This window comes from Branchiostoma floridae, chromosome 2 (genome assembly GCF_000003815.2).
Source record: "Branchiostoma floridae strain S238N-H82 chromosome 2, Bfl_VNyyK, whole genome shotgun sequence".
Classification (NCBI taxonomy): Eukaryota; Metazoa; Chordata; class Leptocardii; order Amphioxiformes; family Branchiostomatidae; genus Branchiostoma; species Branchiostoma floridae.
The window spans coordinates 17,770,136-17,790,904 of NC_049980.1; the positions used below are offsets into that span (position 1 = coordinate 17,770,136).

The window sequence follows — 20,769 nt, forward strand, 5'->3', positions numbered from 1 at the left end:
GTTTCTTGATAGCTGTATGAACTCAAATCTGTATTGATGTGATCCATAAAAGAAGGAGATAAGAAAAAGATATTATTCATAGTGAAAATGACATATAGTGAGGTTACTGAATGGTTTTTGATAACATTCTATCTTGAAGGGGTTTCCAGCTGCCCTTATGCGTATTTTGTATTTATACATACACAGTCTCTATTCCCGGGTTGCCTTGGGCGGCATCATGTACTTCCGCGCTTTGTATAATATCGTGACACCACTTTTAGCTTGAGAGGAAAGTAGCTTTCGATTTAAGTGTGCACTCAGAATGGAGAAGGCTGCAGAGATGAGGTTATCAAAGTTGTAGCTTCCTTTTCCAGGCTAGCCTCAGGCGGACAAGTTGGCTTTGGACAGGCCAGGATCTCAGGTTCAGAAGTATCCGTGTGGTGTTGAAGTGGGTTGTTGTTCCACTGCACCGGCCGGTGGTCAACCAGGAGTATAGAGCTAAATCGAAGCCTTATAACGTCAAACACTATGGTTATTGTGTTATTAGTAGGACCCTGACTACCCATTGTCATTTGTGAGGGCAAATGCAGGAGGTTTGTAGAGGAACCGTATGCTTAGTAAGTCCATTGAATTGACGACCTTTGCTTTGTGATCTGTGCCCCCCTCCCACTTCTCGGATTAGAACTTCGTTCCAGGCAAGAAAAGGCTATTGAATTCTGCAACGACAAACTCATTTAACATAGGATTCTATGAAGAAGAAGGGTCCGACCAATCTTCTAGAAGATAACCGGAGATCCATGACTTTGACGCACGCGAGCCAGTCCGTTCAGGAGGACAGGCTCGAATCACGGAGGGAATCCCAAACAACACCCACAGACCTTGCTATGGTAACGCTTCTATGATTTTTATCAGCAACATAGACTGTAGCAGATCGGCACCTTGGAAATACAGGGTGAAAAGGACACCCTTTCCCGAAACGGGAGAGGGATGGAAATATGGAGCCCCAACGGCCGACAGCACCAAGATCTGCCCGTGCTGCCCCTGGATAGGAATATCCCGGATTACGTCCTGGCCAGACGCGGCGCCATCAGCTTCAGTTCTAGTACTGGGGGCTCCACCTTCACCAGCAGTGTACCCGTTTTACAGGTAAACATACATGTACACCTGTTTCTACATGTGGCCGGCATCTGTCCTCAAATTTATGCAGCACCTCTAGAATGATTTGGAACTTTAGATGTTACTCCTGACATTTGGAGTCTTAGAAATAGTATTGTGATTCTTTCTTCCATATATACTGTACTATCATACATGTAACTGTTTCAGTCAGACCCCATACAGTACTATACAAAATATTTATTCCAACATGGTACATGCATGATCAGCTAAATCTATGCCATTGAAAATTATATCAATTTTTTAAAACTGCTACCAACTGCCATCTGAAACTAAACCAGTAGTGGTATCTAAGGTAGAAGATTTCTGACATTTTCTCTACAATAAGTGAGCTCAAACGACTTTCAGAATAAGAATGGCAACCATGCAAACTATTGTAAATTCTGCACTGTAAATTGCCTTAACTTTTGGTTTAGGTACAAAAGGTATTAGGACTTGGATCACAGTTGTGTGATCCATCTGGCATCTCCCTAATGATAATCCGATGTCAATGAACTTTTTTTGTATGTTAAAAATGGTTTTGAATTGTACTTTTTGGCAATTTATACTATAGTATTAGTACACTTTGCCAAAGTGACCCAAAGGGCAATGTGGAAACTGTTGGAAGTATAAAATTTGTAGCAACCTGCCATCTCAATCTGACAAGTTCACAGCTAAAAAGATGGATTTTTTCCCTTAAAATGTATATACAAAATGTAAAAAAAAACACTGATGACGTGTAGTGATGACTGTATGAATAGACTGGGTAGACTAACTCCTTAGAGCATGGTTCCTTCTATGGCAATTTTACTGTCTTGGGTGGTTCTGTGGGTATGCCCAATGACCTGGATTAACCTTGCATATGTGCATCTGCCAATGTACCATGCTGGCTGTACTACCTTTGACGAAACCTAAATTGTATTAATAACAATCTAATACATGTAGATGACATTTCTGTGATGGTAACCTTAACTAAACCATAACTGTTCTTCACCGTGACGGGAAACTGATGTGAGGTAACCTTTGCTCAGTTCACACCTGTTGATGGCCTGCTATGACCTCACCTGTGCCACTTGCATGACTTTGTTGGCCCAACTTATTTGTTCTAAAATAAATCAGGTCTTCCATAGTGTTCCTTAGAAGAGTGCTAGTATATCATCCATAGCTGTTTGTTTTGGTAATGAATTTACTGCCTAAAGTTCCCTTTAATTTGTCTGTCTTCTTGTGCTATGGCTACAGCAGAACAAAAGTCACATTATCAGTATTGAGAAATTGAGAATAAACATTCTGTATGGTGATGATAGTTGGTATTCACAATTATGACATGTTGTTAGGGCACAAATGGTTATCTTCTCCTCACAAGTTTTCCCCTAGAAATGCCCTTATCAGGGGCAATCTGCTCTCGTGTCCTGGATCTAGGTGTGTTTCTGTAGCCTAGAGGCACCCTTTCTCAGCCTGCCCACATCATGGCTACACAAGTGTTTTGCTACGTGACACAAACAAAGAATTGGGTAGCAATTAGTCCCATGCATTACTCTCACCCTCGCATTCAGTCACTATTGAATGGTAAATCATCAGTGTTAAATGGCTTTCGTCTGAAGGAGCTTGATGATTTTATGGACATTCTATACACTTTGCTTCCATGCATGCAGAACAAGAGAATGAATATCATGTTTTTGTAAAAAAAAAAATTGCATGGCAATGTCATATCAGAAAGGGGGTTGGTGTGGATTTTTCCTGAGCTTCCTCATTGCGGAGTTGTATAGTTGGGTTATTCTTAGGCTTCTTGAGGGAAGAAATTTCTGTCAGATGGGTTACAATTGAAGACCACATGTAACCTAGGGAATACCATCCCTGGTCAATCTGATTTTTATCTTGTCAGAGAATCTGCTGCACACACTCTCCCTCTTCAGAAAATAATGACGACTTGTAAGTGTCCACAGATAGACATAATGTTTGTTATTACAATTATGTCACACGTGAGCTTTGATAATGTTCAACTTCATTACAGGTGAGGTGTTCAAGACTGGTGTATATTTCAGGGTATCTCACAGGGTTCTACTTGTATCATACAGGCTTGCTTTATGTATACCACAAACAGCTCTGTTTGGAATTTGAATAATGGATTTGGACATGAATTGTTGTTTTTACAAGTAACAATTTTGAAAATTTGAGCACAAATTTTCTCAACTTGTATTGCATTTTGCATTGAAATGTGTGTTTTATCTTGGGTTGGTATGAAATAGAATGATATATTATACATGTACAACACTGTGAAAAAAGACATGATAATGCATGGTATTGTGACCTCTGACCTGCTGGGTTATTGTGATCATGCACAGCCATGTACTACTGCGTCAGTTTCTTGGTATTCTATTGGTGCCGAAGACATGTCTTGCTGAAGCTGCGTTCCTTTATGGCCTTGGAAATGCCTCTGAACAGACCCTGGTTCCAGTACCAGTATATGCCATGATGCTTCCTCAGGCTTACCTGACACATCTCCCCCAACCCTCAGATACCAGGACTACCAGCTCCATCGTTGACCAAGCAGAGCTGAAGTTGGCGGCCATATAAAACAAACAAACACAGATTTTATGAAGAATAACGCGGCTGAAATACCCGATTGAAGGCTAAAAAACTCCCACTTTCCACAAAGCACAGTCAAACCTGTCTATAGCAGCCACTCAAGGGACCGGAGAAATATGGCCACTATAGACAGGTCGCCGCTATAGAGAAAATACTGTAAACAATAAGTTACACATGATTTCAGTACCCACTGATCTTTCTCAACAAATAACATTGTCCTGATCGTCTCAAAATTCAACTGACCCTGTCAAAGTCAAATCTACCGAAAATGATTGATGTTGCCATGCGCAATGTTGGTAAATTTTCCGACAAAGACTTGTGCTCTAATGTTCAAGGCATATGTACCTGCCGCTACCGCCAATATGACCCTGTTGGGAAATCCAACTCCTAACAAACTACGATTTTAAACTCGACGCAGGGAGACATATGGCTGCTGTTTGGTTGCCATAAGAAGTGTTTCTGTATCAACGGGACTGTAAGTCGTGTGGTCGTGGCCATATTGGACAGCTGGCTGCTATAGACTATTTTCTAATGCTAATAAGTAGGTCAATGGGAAAAATTCAAGGGACCGACAAAAAGTGACCGCAATGGCCAGGTGGTCGCTGTGCAAAGGTGGCCGCTAATACAGGTTTGACTGTATGAGTACAGTATGACCCAATGAACCCAGATGTAAGCCGGATCCATGCCGCTTTTGCGTTAATGATGACAATTCTTTCGCCATTTGGGATTATTAGAAACCATTTTAGATCCACCTCACGAGGAGGTTAAAACAAAATGCACATGGAATCTGAAACAGAGCGTTCATGATGGCAAATAAGTCCATTTCGGCTCCCCAAAAGATATAGAACCGTTTGTATTTTTGCATCATGAACAGTAGCATCAACTCAGAAGGGTGGCGGTGGGGGCTGTTGTAGAATTTCATTGGTGGCACGTTGGCCCTACAGCTGAAGAGCTTGGCCTGTATGGACCCTGAAGACAGTCTGGCATCCAGCTACATGAATCTCAACCATTACAGGATAGGACAATCGATGGGCTTAAAATGTCTGACTGTCATTAGAGACCTTTCAGATTTTCTTGTGGTGATTGAATGTGCATCATTGACTTAAGCATTTGTTAGATTTTATTTTATAAAGGGAATTTCTAACTGAATAGCAAGCAGGGGTAATTCCTTAAATTTAAGTTAAAACCTAATACAAGGAGGGGAGGTTCACTTTATTACAACTTGCTAATGTACCTTAGCCTGATATGATTTGTTGCCATTCTTGTTCATTTAGACAAGTGCAAGACATTAACTTAAGGTGCAGTGACATTAACAAGAGATGCTTTATCTTATGTGCAGCTGCTATCACCAGGAATTTGCATCGGCCATCACGTTCACTATACACCTCTGCCATTCTCACCATGCACAGATGTGGGACCAAAAGTCTTGCATCTTGTACATCCCTTTTTTGCATACACAGTCACGTCTGAGCCAGCACGTCCACCTAACCTCAAGCTGATCACTTCTGGTCACAGTCAAGTTCCCCCACACCCTGGACTTTCTGATCAGATATCACATTTCCACATGTGCTGCTTCCAGGTGGTACTGTTTATTTATTAAGACACAGCAACCAATTAGACATCTTGTCCATGATTTAGAAGCACATCTAGTAGGATTTATAACCAGGATGCCATATACTATTACTACCCTAGTAATATGATATTACATTGTACTTAGCTGACAAATACCTTTCAGTTTTAGGACCACCATTTCAACATTTCAATGCACATCACTTGCAAGGCACTTTAACTTCATTTAAATTTCAATTCATTTGAAGTGACCATTGACCCACATTCATGTATCATTGAAAATACTTTTTTAAGTCCCATTACAGAAGTAAAACATAAAACTTTAACAGTAAAGACAGATTTTGGCGACATCTCAGGGGCTAGCCTAATAGTATAGAGTCTGTCCGTTTGAAAAGAATTCCCAAATTCCGCAGGCATGTCAGGAATTTTTCATGTGTACGTGTGTAGTTGCATCATCCCTTCAGAGGGAAATATAGAGGGAAATAACTCGGGAATGGGTTGATGGATCTTCATGATATTTTGAATGTAGATAGCTTCAGAGTTGCCTTACATAATCAATTAAAATGCTAATCATGCAAATCAGGGGCTAATTTGCATATTACTATTAAGGATATATCCGATTGGCAAAAAATCCTGAAATTCCACAGCAATTAGTCCGCGCGTGTGCATATACATTTAGTGTAAAGCTGCCCATGTGGATTTGTTACCTTAGGCACCAGAACTTACCGGTATTACATAATGGTAGTTAGTGGTATTATGTAACTGCATCTTCATGCATCGGTGCTAATATTGTGAGACAAACCATGATGTAAAGTATCCTTATTGTATCAATACAAATGTCAAGTATACAGTTTAATGAAATTTTGAGATTGAAAGCAAACCTCTAGCCTCCATAGCAGGCTCTCTGGGGCCTTTTTTGGGCTCATAATACACTTTTGCTGGCCATTTCTATTTGTACTTCAGGGCTCGAAATACTGGGTGCATGTGCACCCAAAATTGGATCTGTGCACCCAATTATTTTCTGTGGGTGCACAGGGTGCACCCAAATATTTTCTTACGTCTATGTATGTAAAGATATCAAAGTATACTAGTATACATCATATTCTTGACATCTAAGTGTTAGAAAGGTAATAGAAATGTCTGTCATAGTACTTGTAACTAAGTAACTTGTAACTAAGTTTTATTATTAGGTTATTAGTTAAATTTAACTTAAGTGGTGCACCAAAAAATTTTTTGGTGCACCCAAATTTTTAAGCTGGGTGCACCAGTGCACCTAATCCCCAAAATGAATTTCGGGCCCTGTACTCGGTCGCTGATTGCTGGCCTTTTCTGATTTAACTGGCCGGTAATTAGAAAAGGCCAGCAAATAGAAAATAAGAAATGGCCAGCAAAAGTGTATTATGTGTGTAATATGAGCCCAAAAAAGTCCCCAGAGAGCCTGCTTTGGAGGCTAGCAAACCTCCAGGAATACTTCAATTTGGATTTAAGTTCCCTTTCTCAATGGTGCATGGCAATCAGAGGGTGAAAGGGATGCATGTTTTTCCAACATGTCAAATATCTGTCAACTGTTCCCATAGTGCAGTCTTGTCAACCACAAGGAAGACTTGCATTTCATATTTCTTCATTGTTTCACTGCATGTACATCCACTGTAATGTGGTGATGTTCTGTTTGAATCTGCTGCCATGTGTAACAGATGATCAAGTTGATCTTGGTATCAAATCTTCACATTGGAATGAAGGGAATGAGAATCTATTGAACAAGACTTAGATTTACCTTACTGGATCTAAATGGAATGCAACTGTTTAAAGAAAGATTTGAGCCTGTCACAATAACCTAATTAAAGGTCATTATAAGGGGCCATGTTTGCACATGCATCTGTACATAGGCTCCAGCACCCAGCATAACTACTGTGCTAGGGTGTCGTAAGAAACAAACAGGACATTTGTTTGTGTTACTTATGTGTGTCACATGCCATAGAAACGCGACAAGGAGATGACTCTAATTGTTGTGGCTGCCTAACTGAAGATAGATATTGATAGAATCCAAGAAATTGATGGCTTACCCAGCCTGCATTATTGCTTACACATAACATGTATACAAGAACACACAGTTTTATATCACCAGGATTTTATAAATTATATCACAATGTTGTACTGTGTCCATATACATAATTCTTTACTAGTAATTCTACTGTTACTGCATGGAATATGTCCACACTTGGCCCTTCCATCCACACGAGATGATGGATACGTTATTCATGGACTGATCCTTTAGAGGCACTCAAGTTGAATGATTCCATCAAATTGTTGCAGAAATGGTGTGTGAAGTATGACCTGGGGGCATGGGGAGCCTGCCTGTGATTTGATGGCAGAGGAACACTTCAGGTTGATGTATTTCTGTATTAAGGCTGTCAAGGCAGGGAAGAAAACTGTGGAAGCTTTTAATACTTAGATATTAAGGGCAGCATACTCCATATCAAATGATGCATATCTATCCCAGACAACATGATTTAGTTTGACATAACGTCCACCATCTGAAGAATCATGTCTTTCCAGATGGAGAAATGATAAAGACCTTTTGAAATGATTGCTTGGTATATTTTTGTTTGCTGTTTGCTACAGGCATACTTAATGGTAACATGCAAAATGTACATGATGTCACTCTTTCGCAGTGTCCTAATTGGCATCTTGTGAATGCACTTACTGAAGAACAATGCACGTCATTACATGACCCAAGCCACATACCAACTGGGATTTTAAAATCAATGCAAACTTCGTTTGAGGCTGAATGTGGCTCAGGCCAGATTCATTTTCCCAACTTGAAAAACTAAATCATTGAAGTACTCAAATTATGGAACAAATTGGATTTGACATGATGACTGATTTGATTTGATCAGGGTCTAACTTCTACCATGGAATGATAGATACCCCATAAGCAAGTGACAAGGATTCAAGGAAAGTGCATGAGGATATGAAATTTCTAAATTGACAACCAATGATCAATCCCCCTCCCCCTTTCAGGGTGAACACCTCACTGTGACCCACAGTGTCCTTTAAAAATGGGCACGTTGTACAGTTTGGAGATTATTATGTGATTTTAACTTGTTGGTTCACAGATTAAAAAAAAAAGACCAGGTGTATGCCTTGGTGCATTCAGGATTATGGAGTGAACATGGTCATATTCAAGTTTTCCTCCCTGCCTGTTGTATTTATGATGTCCGCTTGCTCTAGTTTCTTTTTAAAAATCGTGAACCAACAAATTAAATTGTTGTGGCCCTAGCATTAGTTATGTTATTGAGTATTATGATAACTTGTTCTTAACAAAAATATAAAATACATCAGACTGCCCCTAAATATTCTTTGTATCACTACAGTGTTTTTTGGGGGGATTTACAGCTGTCAATGGATAAATTGATAAATTGCTTACAATGATGAATCAATCTTGATAAGAATGCTTGTATTTTATTTAGCTGTTCTTTGCACCTATCAGACACATTAGTTCATGTACATGTATGTAGGTGTTTCTTTCTTCTTGCACTTATAATAATATATTATAAGTAAAAATACCGTATATATATATATATTTTTTTTTTTAATACAGATTTTTGTATAGATAAGCCTATGTACATTAACCATCCATTACTTACAACTGCCTTGGACTGAAATTCTCAATGATTGATCAATAGTAACTGCCTTATAATTTTACCATTGCCCACTGTATGCTCAACTATATCAAAGCAGGTGCCATATTGTCTCCCAAAGGCTATTCCCAACAATAGCAATACTTCAATAGGTCCAATTTTGATTATGAAAAAAAAACATTTTACTCAGTGGATTAAGCCCTTCTTGATGCCGTGACTTTACCTGCCCATTAGGTAATTTTTGGTTTGATCATGCTACATTACACCTAAAAGACAGATTTCATTGCGACCAACAAGTATATGGATATAAACATCAGACATCGAACAATCATATGATGCGAGTGATGTGCCTCATGTTTTGGCCCACTTCACATGAGGAAATTTTTTACTTAAATCAATGAAAATGACAGTTTTGCGTCAGCTTTCAGTTCACACACGTGAACCAGGAACTCCTGAATTGACATAAGACGGACAATAAAAACAGCTATCGCCTGGCGCGCAGGGCAGATTCACATGAAGCAAAAAAAAGACATACATTATACGACTTCATTGTATGCCATTGTGGTAGGACCAGATGTGTGAATTGGGTCTTGTCTTGCATGTCCTTCCAGCTACAGGAGTGTAATGTCTGTTAACTAGTTCAGGGACCATGCTGCTGATAGGGACACCAATCCCACAAGGATATATAATACTGTCCAAGACTTAAATGCTGGAGAACTCAACCTTGCCTCCCCCTATGGTTTCCTTGAAGTTGAACCTTACCAGATGCAGATGTTTTTGTTGGGGTTTGCTATAATTGGAAGGAACCACTAAATGCATAGAACAGGGTGGTCAGGATGTATATGCTACAGTGTGTACGTGATGTGCATCGCTTGCTTCATTACTTGGAGGTGTCATCAAGCAACTCAAGGGTCATATAGGTCAAGGCTTTGCCCAGCCTGTTGTCTTCAAACTGGTCTCAGACTACCATTTACCCCGCAGTTGGTTGGAAGCATGATTCTGTGTGTTTGTCCAACACTCAAAATGCCCGAGATTCCTTCTGAAAAGGTCCAATTTACTGATGGTGTTGTCAGAGATTCAACTATTCAACCAGAGGTAAGAAAATATGCCAGTATTCAATTGATAACAGATTCTGCTTCCTTGATATTACCAGGGCTCCATTACAGTCCACATGGTCCCTACTAGTACTATGACACATGTGTACAAAATGTTGTTCAGTTTCAGTCAGCTTGTATGAAATTTTATAGAAATTGCCTGCAATAAATTGTTACTTGAACATTGGCTTTACTACAGTGTTAAATCTTGGTTTCGCGAGAGGTGTTAGAAATACCCTTTTTACACCAGGTAGCCCATTACACTAATTGCAGTACACTTTTGTTGGGGATTATATAGAATTACATTGCCTGTTTATACAAAATGTATCTTCAAAGCTTACTTCTTTGTTAAATTGGTTGCTGATACTAATGCAGATAGATGTTGTGCATAATGGCTCATGTGTGGATGGTTTAGAGATTACTGTTTATAGCTGCTTCTAAGGACTTGTGCAGTTTTAGTCAAAGTGACATGTAAAATACTTACATGTCATAATTTTCTTCAATTCCATGGAATGAGGCATGATAGGTTGTTTGATATATGATATGAACATTGGCTGCCTGGTGTCTGAAGTATTTGGCATGTTAGGGCTTACAGTAAACTAATTTAAAAAAATGTGGCTGCGGCTTTGTTTGAGTTTGAAGACAAAAATTATTTAACCAGATGTACTATTGAGTATAAGGTAAAGTTTATATTGATATTCATTAGTGTTTGTACTTTTTAGTGTGAATTGTACAACGTTTGATAAAAGTTAATGGAAGAATTGGTGAGCTTGTAAATAGGCTACAACGTCACTGACCGGTTAATGTGACTGTGGGGGTTGGGTTGTAGGGACAGCATGGCTGCTGATGACGTATGGCACATGTGGGCAGCTCAGGTATTTTCCCTGCAGCAAGGGGAGGGGTCCCAAGTGAACATGGAAGGTCTTGTCTGTTGATTCTAAAGCTCTCAAACTATTTGGATATTTTCCATGTTATGAAAAGAAAGGCAGTTGGACACAAGAGGTTACTAAGTGTTACATGTAGGCTGACTTGCACCTCATTATTTCTCACCATAGCTGCTCCAGTATTGAAGGTTACTTGTGGTCATTGACAGTATGCCTGTTGTGACCGACAATGAAGGTCAGAAGGCCATGGACGTCCTATGACCTTGTACTTTCACCTTGTCTGCAGGGTTGTATGTGTCCCATGAACTACATTTTACAAACTTACATTTGTACGTGTTGGCAAACTTTAAACTTGAACTTAACTTTGTCAAATATCATGGCTACAACCAAATAACAGGACATGCAAGATATCAGATATTCAAGTAACTGGATAAGTTTGTAAATGGACATTTTGACCATTTACAAATCTATCCACATTCCACACAGTTGTTTGAGTAAGTTACTGTGAAGTGAATCTTTGTGTTAAAGTTACTATCTGGATACTATTTACAGGATACTTTCTGATTTTGATGTTTTATCACCTGAGGGAAGGACAAAGTAAGCTTTTCCTATAAAACCCTTTTCCCATTTATGATGGAGATGTTTGTCTCTGGGATGTACCCACAGGTGTGCATTAAGAGCATAAACTTCAATACCACCACTTAGGTAAAAAAAATACGCTTGTAAGTTGTAGTTGGCAGCCAAGATTTACGGAATTACGTCAAAGTCCTTCCTGAAATATGATCAGACTGCGGGTATGATGTTTTTTCCGCAGAACAGTCAAGGTGTCTCAGCTGTCACTCAAGCACTACTGAGACCAACTGTACAGGATGTGACTTTTTTGTGAGAGTATGGAAATTAGCTTGTTAGGATGGACAAAAAATTCACCCATCCATCCGAAAAATTTGAACTTTATGACATGCAAATATTTAAAATTCACGAAGACCTATATTTTTGTAACTTTGAAATAACGGATTTTGAAACAAAAAGTAACATGGGCATCCAAACTACATTTGTATGTGTTGAACGGAAGAAAAACAGAGCATGTAACTAGATTACATACTTCTTGTTATCTCAAGGATCTTATCCATTGTATCCTCTGAAAGTTTGATACATCATTTACCATGTTGATGCAGTTAATCACAAAAGATAAGTAATTGAATCCCCCATTTGTATGTTTGAAATATTATCATGAGATGTGCACTGTTTTTGTGTGCAAACGTTTCTGTCCCTGTTACAACACACAATAATATAGTAACATTGGATAACAGGATATGAAGATTGTACTTTAAGGAAATCAATGTAAAATATGTGTGGTACTAGAGGTGGGTACCAGTACAGAAAATTCAGGTACAGGTACAGTCCAGGTCCAGAGGATCAGGTCCAGGTACGGACCTGATCCTGGACCTACTGTAGTTATCTGTGAAAATTTGTAAATGGGCAATATTTTAAACAATGGGCCATTTCACCCCAAAGTATCCTGTTTGGTGGAGTATCCATCTACAGTATCAGACGTTCAATGGTGTTTTAAATCCTGTCTGAGTCATGTAAATAACACTAACTGCCTCTGTTTTAGACCAAGTTTGACTGTAGAAGCTTGGTAAAAATAAATGTCAACTCTCCTCTACTTGATCGGGATCGGTAAAGCCACAAAACACATAAATGCCTGCCGGTATAATCTGTTCATTTTCAAATCGGTCCAACATCCGGTTCACTGATTTTTTTCAGGTCAGGTTTTTCTGGACCGGTCCAACAAGAAAAAACTATTTTGTACCGATACACCATAGCGGTACCCACCCCTATGTGGTACATTATCTCTTTTCTCTCTGTCACACAAAAGTCATTATTGTCCTGCATACTTTTCATATGAGTTTTTGTACCATTATGTGACAAATTGCCATAGTAACTGTTGGTTTAATTGTCAGCACAAAGACTGATGACTACCTGAATGTGAAGTACCCATAGATGTCCTATTCAATGTCTGGTTGACATCTCATACAACTTACACACTTTGATGTATGTACACTAGCTGCCATCTTTGTAGCTAATTGAAGCTAGCACATTAACAAGAGATTTAATCATGCTGTGTTTCTTTGTTACTGCAGAGGCGTGGAGGAATCTCTTTTGACAGGACTGACAAGAATGCCCTGTACATACGGATGCTAGGTAGGGCTGTGTCTTATCCTCACATTGGGATCAGATGAGGACATTGCAGTGTAAATTGAAACTGGTGCAGGATATAGATCTTCATCTTACTATGGTCCACCCATGCACATATCATATACAGATCTGGCTGTAGTTAGAATTTTGTGTGTACAGCTTTTTTCTGTTAAATCAATTGTAAAAAATGATCTCATCTTAAGTGTAAAATACAAGCCATTATTGTAATGTTTATTGTTTTTATTTGAAGGTGATGTGCGAACACGCAGCAAGCCTGATCTTGGCAGAGAAAGACGGAGGAGCTCTTTTCCTGACATAGATTACAAAACCTTTGAAGGTAATTAAATTCCAAACTCTTGATATTCACATACATGTACATGTACTTGTATTGGAAAGGTTTCTTGAATGGAACAGTTGTTATCATTGTCCTTGATGAGATTTTTGTATTGGAGAATAAAGCCAGTTTGTTGTCATTACCTTTTCATACAATTGTATGTCATTGCTGAAACATGATTTTCAGTGTGAGCCTCAAAAGTCCCAGGAAAAGTACTGATATTACATCTACATGTAGTAGTTCGAAGTTCAAATCCTGTCCTACTGGAATTTTTTAATCAAACACGGATACTTTGGAGGACATATGTTGACCTATTACATGTTGCATTGCACACAGAATGTGATGACTCCCCTCGCAGCAACCTCAGGTCTTACACACACCGATGGAAGCGCAGGAGAAGGTGGCTGAACCTCTCCCTGCAGACAGTTTCTCTTCTAGATGAGGCTTACTCAGGGCAAGCAAGGGTACGTCTGCTCATTGTTGTGAAAATGTTTTACCAAAGACTCGTAAAGAAGGATCATCACGATCAGTATGGAATGAGTAAGTGTGTGTGTGTGTGTGTGTGTGTGTGCGTGTGTGTGCGTGTGTGTGAGTGTGGGTTTCCTCAGAATAAAGGTTAGTCTAGTCCAGTTTCATCCCAGATGCTGTTGCCGATGAAAGAAACTGTCAATCTACAAATGTATGTGAAGATACTGTGCTGGGCACACATTTCTGACTCCCTTGTATGAGTGGATATCATTTGATCAAATATTATACAATTTGGGCATATTACTGCTGACATTTTAGAATCACTTCCAGTCAGAGGTATGTGGGCTTATTGTCATTAATTGTTAAAATTTCTACAGTTTGTTACACAATTATGTCACGATGAACCGTTGCAAAATTATGAAGTGATATTACAAGGGGCTAAATGTAGACAGATTGTACAGACACACAGAGCATTATTTGATTCCACTTGATGTGAGGCCATTTGGCAGCGATGTAGGGTGTGAATAGCAGCATAGTCCTTCACGTTTTTTTTCACCATTAACAAAAGACTTGTAGGATCTGAACAAAGTACATCTTATTTGTAGCTTGGCCAGTGGTTATTTTGCCTTAGATTGACCACTAGTCTTAGTACATTAGACCTTTATGAATATAAAGTGTGATATTGCATTTCTAAGGGGTGTTTGCTTGCCATGATGATAAAACTAAGAGAACAAAATGGACAAAACTAATCAAATAAGATTCCCGAAGGCCAGCAACCGAGGAAGATAGATGTTCATGTTTATGAGAAACACCATGTACATGTAGTGTGTGGATATCCTTGTGTTTTGACAGACGTGTGTTGATGGGTCCACCAGTCTGTGGGAAATGTGACTTGATATGTAAATGAGGTGAAACAGCTCTGCTCTCCCACATCGTTGCGTTGAGCACCCAACAATAACACAAAGCAGCTACAGCTATGAGCTGATTCCGTGTCAGTCCAAAATTTGATGAAATTCGAATCACAACCTTCTGTCCTTCTTTATAATTCATTCACACAATCACCATTGTCATCACTTTAGTTTACTGAAAGTGAATGTTACATTATACATTGATCCAGTCATAAAATATCTGTTCATATGTGTTATGTCTGTAATATAACTGACTGATAGCAGTTACATGCAGTCCTCTGATGCTTATACATGTACATTGTACAGTTTTCCCTGTGGGACCAACCATGGTTAAGTAGTTCTTGGATGCTTCATCTCCGTCACCTGTGTTAAAAAGTTACTTTTCAAAGTAGGGAAAAACAGAAAATGAGACATTATTCCCACAGTCCACCATTACATGGTTGTGACACAGACTTGTGGTCAATATTTCATTCACTAGATCCTTGTCCGGTGAAAAAGAAGAGGTGGTGTTTTAATATGATGGTGGAGAACTCTTAACCGTCCTAAAACATCCTTAGTCTAGTCTACAAATCCCACCACCGGTCTTCTGTTACTGTAACATACATCCTGTAATCGTGCATAGGCTCTCTCTCATGGGAGAGTGGTGGCCATGACATAGTTTTCTCCCATCACAGACATTTACAAAATGTAATGTACTTGTCTACATAGTGCGAGTGATCATTGACTTGTGTCTCATTTCACACAGTTGAACATTCCTACACATTATCACTATTTTACATATCCATGTGTGCTTTAAAAGCAAAGTTGGGGCGTAGAGAAAAACTTGTCCTTGCCCCACAATGTCATAGATGGTGTATAGACTGGATTTCTTCAAGGTGTCCTTTGATTTGTCTGCACCTAATGCAACCTTGGCCCAGTTCCATATCATTGGGTCAAGCCAGACATGACGTATAAACATGAACTAGCAAGTCTGCTGCTCCTCACTAGCATTCTTGAATGGCACTCATAGTTGCTGTACAGAAGGTGGCCACATCCTTACACAAGTATGGGAATGAAAACAGGAATAAGACTTCTGTATCATAACTGCCAACAGTTATGGGAAGGGTAGTAACTCAGAGCACACAGACTGGCCTACATCTGTATGACCAAACACTTCAACTGGAATGATTTTTTACAAGCAATTGAGCAATAGTATTTTTCCTGTGCACATGAATATAGGAGTGCAGGATCTTTTACATTTTGTACTTAACTTTTTTTTTCCATTTTGGTCTCTTTAAAAAGACTACCCTGTCCTACATTATTTATCAATATTTATATATGCAAAATTATTATTTTAGCATCTGCTGACAACTGTAACTGACTGGGATTTCGACATCTTCATGCTGGATAAACTCACCAATGGTAAGTGGAGGAAGTACTAGTATATAGGCATGAAATGACTACAGCCAACTGACTAAATTGCACAACAATTGACAATTCATGTTCCTAATGTACACATTAGAAATTGGATATTAAACCGGCTCCGACAATGACTTAAAGTGCCAGCGTTCATCTGCAGGACATGATTCAAATGCATAATCTTGGTGATGTCTATGCAAAGGCATACATCTGTTAACTGGATGACAAGAACTCTCTGTAATGGCAGATGTTGGCCCTTGTATTAAGAGCTTGACGCAATACCTTGCAACAATACATGTACATCAGCGATGTTGTTGATGCTGAGTTTTGGCCCTACCCAGAAGGACAACATATTTTTTCACTTTAGCTTCTCAGCCTGACACGCAAGTAGATAGCCTTGAGCAGTCTACCTTGCATGCACTGGTTCTTATTTACTGAATTGTGTGTTGTATACATGTAGAACCCTTAGAATGATAACTTTAAACATGCTGTATACTAGCCTGGTTTACCAAACCCCAGCCCGATCTCAAGTATCTATCCTGCACGATAAATACTTGAGATCGGGTTGGGTTGTTTGGTAACCAGGCTAACTGTATACTGTACATTGTAGCCTGGTGAAATTGCAGTCCTAACAGCCCACCTGATTAACTGGCTCTCCATTAGACTATTGCCATTTTAGCCAAACTAGTGGTTTGTTTTTAATTCAATACACTTAGTCGGTTGCAAAGTATTGACACTTTCTGACATGTGTACCATTTTAGTTATTTCTGCTGGACTGTACTAGAAATGATCGTAAGTGACCTGGATAGAGATTAACCTGCATGGTTTGATGCACATTTCAGGGAGGTCACTCTTCCACCTGTCCATTCACCTCTTCCAGCATCACAACCTCATCCAGACTTTCAACCTTGACATTGTCAAACTCACCCAGTTCCTCTGTAAGTATTGTATTGTGTTTATGTAAAATTGTGACTTCATTATTTGTATCATTTCTGAAATTAGAAATTTGTTGATGGTACTGTTAGATAGCAAATCGAACTTAAATTTATTACAAAACACAAATTTAGCGAAAGAGCATACAATGTAGCTGTAAGAATGTAACATGGTGTATTCTGTATTACAATGTGCAGAATTCATCGTGATGTGAATACACCATGTTTTATTCCTATTATGTAATACCCACTGGAGAAAACACACACCCTGAAGTCCAATTGGTATTCAAATTTTACAGAGGCGTATGCAGGTCACGTGAAGCTTAAATTTTTCTATGGAAGCCTGTGTGATATAAGTAGAAGCTGTGAGATACCATAAAATACAGACCTAACATTATTACCTCCTGGTACATGTATATCATAAATGACAATACAATTGCGGGTAGAATATGAAGGCTAATTTCTGTGTCTAACTTGTCCACTCAGCCTTGGTGGAGGAGAACTACAACAACAACCCATACCACAATGCACTGCATGCAGCAGATGTCACACAGGCTATGCACTGTTTCCTTAGGGAACGAAAAGTAGGTGGTAACAACTCTTATCTTATGTTTTAGCTCATGATTATCACTGCTTAGTGATTACTTCAGAAGCTTAGATAGATTCTGTAAGATGTATGTGTGTCTTAAATTTGTATGTTTTATAGCAATGCTGTCCTTAAATTTGCAGTTTGTTACACTTCATGATTAGGTAAAAAAAATCCTCAAAAAGTAATTACGTGCATGATCAACCATTGCTCAGTTATGTGCAAAATTAATTCAATGGGAGACATTGGAGATGTAGACATTCAATAAAGGCTTGTCAAGCTGTCAGAAGAATTTGATCATAAAATCAAAGTGTGTAGCAGGACTTTAATCTATCGGGGTGTGCATTGCAATTTGTAAAAAGAGATAAAAAAAATGCCTGGCTTCACCCAGTGGAGTAACAATGAAAATTCTATTCAAGTCAGAATGGTAGATCTAATGCTTCATGTAGGTACAGTGATCCCAGTTGAAAAATCATAATGGTTCCAAACACATTTCGTTGGCACAGCTTGGAGCCAGGCTGAAGCCCTTGGAAGTCCTGTCAGCTGTGGTGGCAGCCATCACTCATGACCTTGACCACCCTGGAGTTAACCAGGAGTTTCTGAGAAAAACTGGCAACTACCTGGCAACACTCTACAATGTAAGTAACTAATCTTCAATGTTTGCAGAGACTGTGTTTTTTGTAAAACATCCTGATATCCAGACCAAAAGGAAACATAAAGTTGTATAGAGATAGAAATAGAAACAGCACATCATTCTCCTTTGCAAAGCCTTGGCCATGGCCCATACAATAGTCCTTGAGTAGGCACTGCTAAACCAGGCAGAGGTTTCCACTTCTGTAGGTTTGGCCTCTAACTGTCAGCCAATCAGAAAATTGCCTAAACGTTCTCTTCGAGTAGAGCTGATTCTCTGATTGACTGACAGCCGTTAGAGGCCATACCCACGAAAGAGGAAACGGCGGCCCAGTTTAGGAGACCCTCCCTGAGGTACATGTATATTGTACAAACACAAAATGATGTAAGAAAATGGTTTGCCTCATCCCTCAGACTGATTTACAATTCTTCCTGAACTTCTATTTTGTTCTGGTCATTTGTTTGTATACCAGTCCCGTATGTTTACAGCTATGTTGAGTGGTAAAAACAAAAATGTGAAGGCAAGCTTTTCAGAGTTAGATTTCACTATGAAATTTTATTCACATATTGTTTTAAATATTATCAAATGAGAATGGTTCAGATGGTATGCCTATTGTGTTACATGTACCTGAGATGTAAGAACATCAAGTGAGTCCTGCTTCTTTCCTCAGAACCACTCTGTCCTGGAACACCACCACTGGAGAGGTTGTGTGGCACTGCTCCGGACGACTGGGCTGCTAAATCACTTATCTCTACAAGAAAGGTCAGAACCTTGAATGTGTTCCAAAGAAGTGCAAACTTGTTATTATCCCAGTCAAGGTCTTGTTTTCTCCATGTGTCGTTTCCTTATATGTTGTTTGTTTCCTTATTAATGGTGTACTCTGAAAAGTAATAGGAGTCTGATGTGGGCAATAGTAACATTTGGAAACACTTACCTTTAGACGTGAAGAAAATCTAGGTCCAAGAATTTACAGAAGGCCATTCCTCTTGTGACTGAACAGGTTTTGTTTTGTAGGCAAGACTTTGAGTGCCAAATCCAATCGCTGATCTTAGCAACAGACATCAGTCGACAAAATGAGTTCGTGACAACATTTAAGGTGGGTTCTTACCTCTTTGATTAAGTTTTTTTATAAGTACAATCTACTGAATTGTTATATTCCTCATCTTAGAAAGAAAATGCCAATCAAAAAAAATTGTTACCATAATTATTCTTTATTTCTTATGTGTATGATATATGATATTCTTATGTGGATGAAATGAGTAGAATTTCTTTTTCTGCAAGTTTGCCAGTCATGTTATTCCAGTATGCACATTGCTTTATACCTGAAAGATATGGAAACAGGCTGAACATTTAGTTAATGTTTGTGATGTTCTATGCTTTAGCAATACTTGGACAAGGGAGACCTGACACTCCATGTACCAGCTAGCAGACACTTCACCTTACAGGTAACGTTCACTAATGGCAAGTCTACCAAGGGTTGTGGGGAAAGGACTAAGTCAAGATCTGATCAATTTCCCTTGAGTTGCTGTATGTTCATCTCCCATCCTGTGAATTTGTCTGCCTTGATCCTTTCTAGTCCATTTCTATCATAAAAATTGACAGTATTGTAACAAGTCTTAGACATAATGACAATTGACATAATCGCAAATGTTTGCGCCGTTTGTCCTGTAGATTGCGCTGAAATGTGCTGATGTGAGCAACCCGTGCCGTACGTGGAAGGTGAGCCGAAGGTGGAGTGAGAGGGTCACGGATGAGTTCCACAACCAAGGTGAGGCCATTTCTCCACACAGTACATGTACATGTGCTCTTTTCTGTGGTAGATTTAACAGTGAAGCTGCTGCTCTGAGATGTCTATTTCCATGTAAACATCAGATATTATTTGTACTGCTACTTCAGTGCACACAAGGTTTTACAGTACGTGTACACTCCTGACATGTGCCCCCCCACCCCCTCCACAGGTGACCAAGAAAGAAAACTGAAGGTTGACATAGCCAACTCATGTGACAGGTACAGGGACACCATCTCAAGGATCCAGACAGGTGAGCTATGTTTTGATGTTAGAAGTTTTGGAGGCCTACTGTGATTCCTCCCAGGGCTGTTAGTACTTCCCCAGCATTTGCCCAACACTATTCACATCCTGAATTAGCAAAAATGCATTTTGACTCCAACAGAAATTGACCACATTGGCTTTCATACCCAAAATGGTCCTGCCCCCATTCGCCAACATCGTAACTCAAGAATGCATTGTCTTGATACTTTGTATGTGGATAGGTGTCAATGAGACATCAAAATGATTAGATTTTTGTTATGATACTGCAGTGGAATTTCCAGCTTTGTATTTTGTGTTCTGGATATGCTATGTTCATGATTTTTGAGTGGAAGATGGCTCTTGGGAGGGAGAGTAACTG

At 39.2% G+C, this 20,769-nt stretch overlaps 1 protein-coding gene across 2 annotated transcripts in view; it reads left to right on the plus strand.

Annotated features, from left to right (window-relative positions):
• Window positions 1-20,769, plus strand: part of LOC118409604 (high affinity cAMP-specific 3',5'-cyclic phosphodiesterase 7A-like) — a 27,338-nt gene continuing 6,569 nt past the window's right edge. Inside the window, exons 1-13 of one of the 2 annotated variants that reach the window (XM_035810741.1) lie at window positions 1-1,125; window positions 13,050-13,110; window positions 13,355-13,441; window positions 13,775-13,902; window positions 16,152-16,215; window positions 17,055-17,150; window positions 17,631-17,728; window positions 18,237-18,368; window positions 19,032-19,123; window positions 19,376-19,457; window positions 19,744-19,806; window positions 20,033-20,129; window positions 20,320-20,400. In XM_035810741.1, coding sequence (XP_035666634.1) covers window positions 967-1,125; window positions 13,050-13,110; window positions 13,355-13,441; window positions 13,775-13,902; window positions 16,152-16,215; window positions 17,055-17,150; window positions 17,631-17,728; window positions 18,237-18,368; window positions 19,032-19,123; window positions 19,376-19,457; window positions 19,744-19,806; window positions 20,033-20,129; window positions 20,320-20,400 — 1,240 coding nt within the window. In that variant the 5' untranslated portion in view covers window positions 1-966. Of the gene's footprint in view, window positions 1,126-9,814; window positions 10,023-13,049; window positions 13,111-13,354; window positions 13,442-13,774; window positions 13,903-16,151; window positions 16,216-17,054; window positions 17,151-17,630; window positions 17,729-18,236; window positions 18,369-19,031; window positions 19,124-19,375; window positions 19,458-19,743; window positions 19,807-20,032; window positions 20,130-20,319; window positions 20,401-20,769 lie in introns of those variants that run through there. The other variant, XM_035810740.1, reaches the window with a different exon arrangement.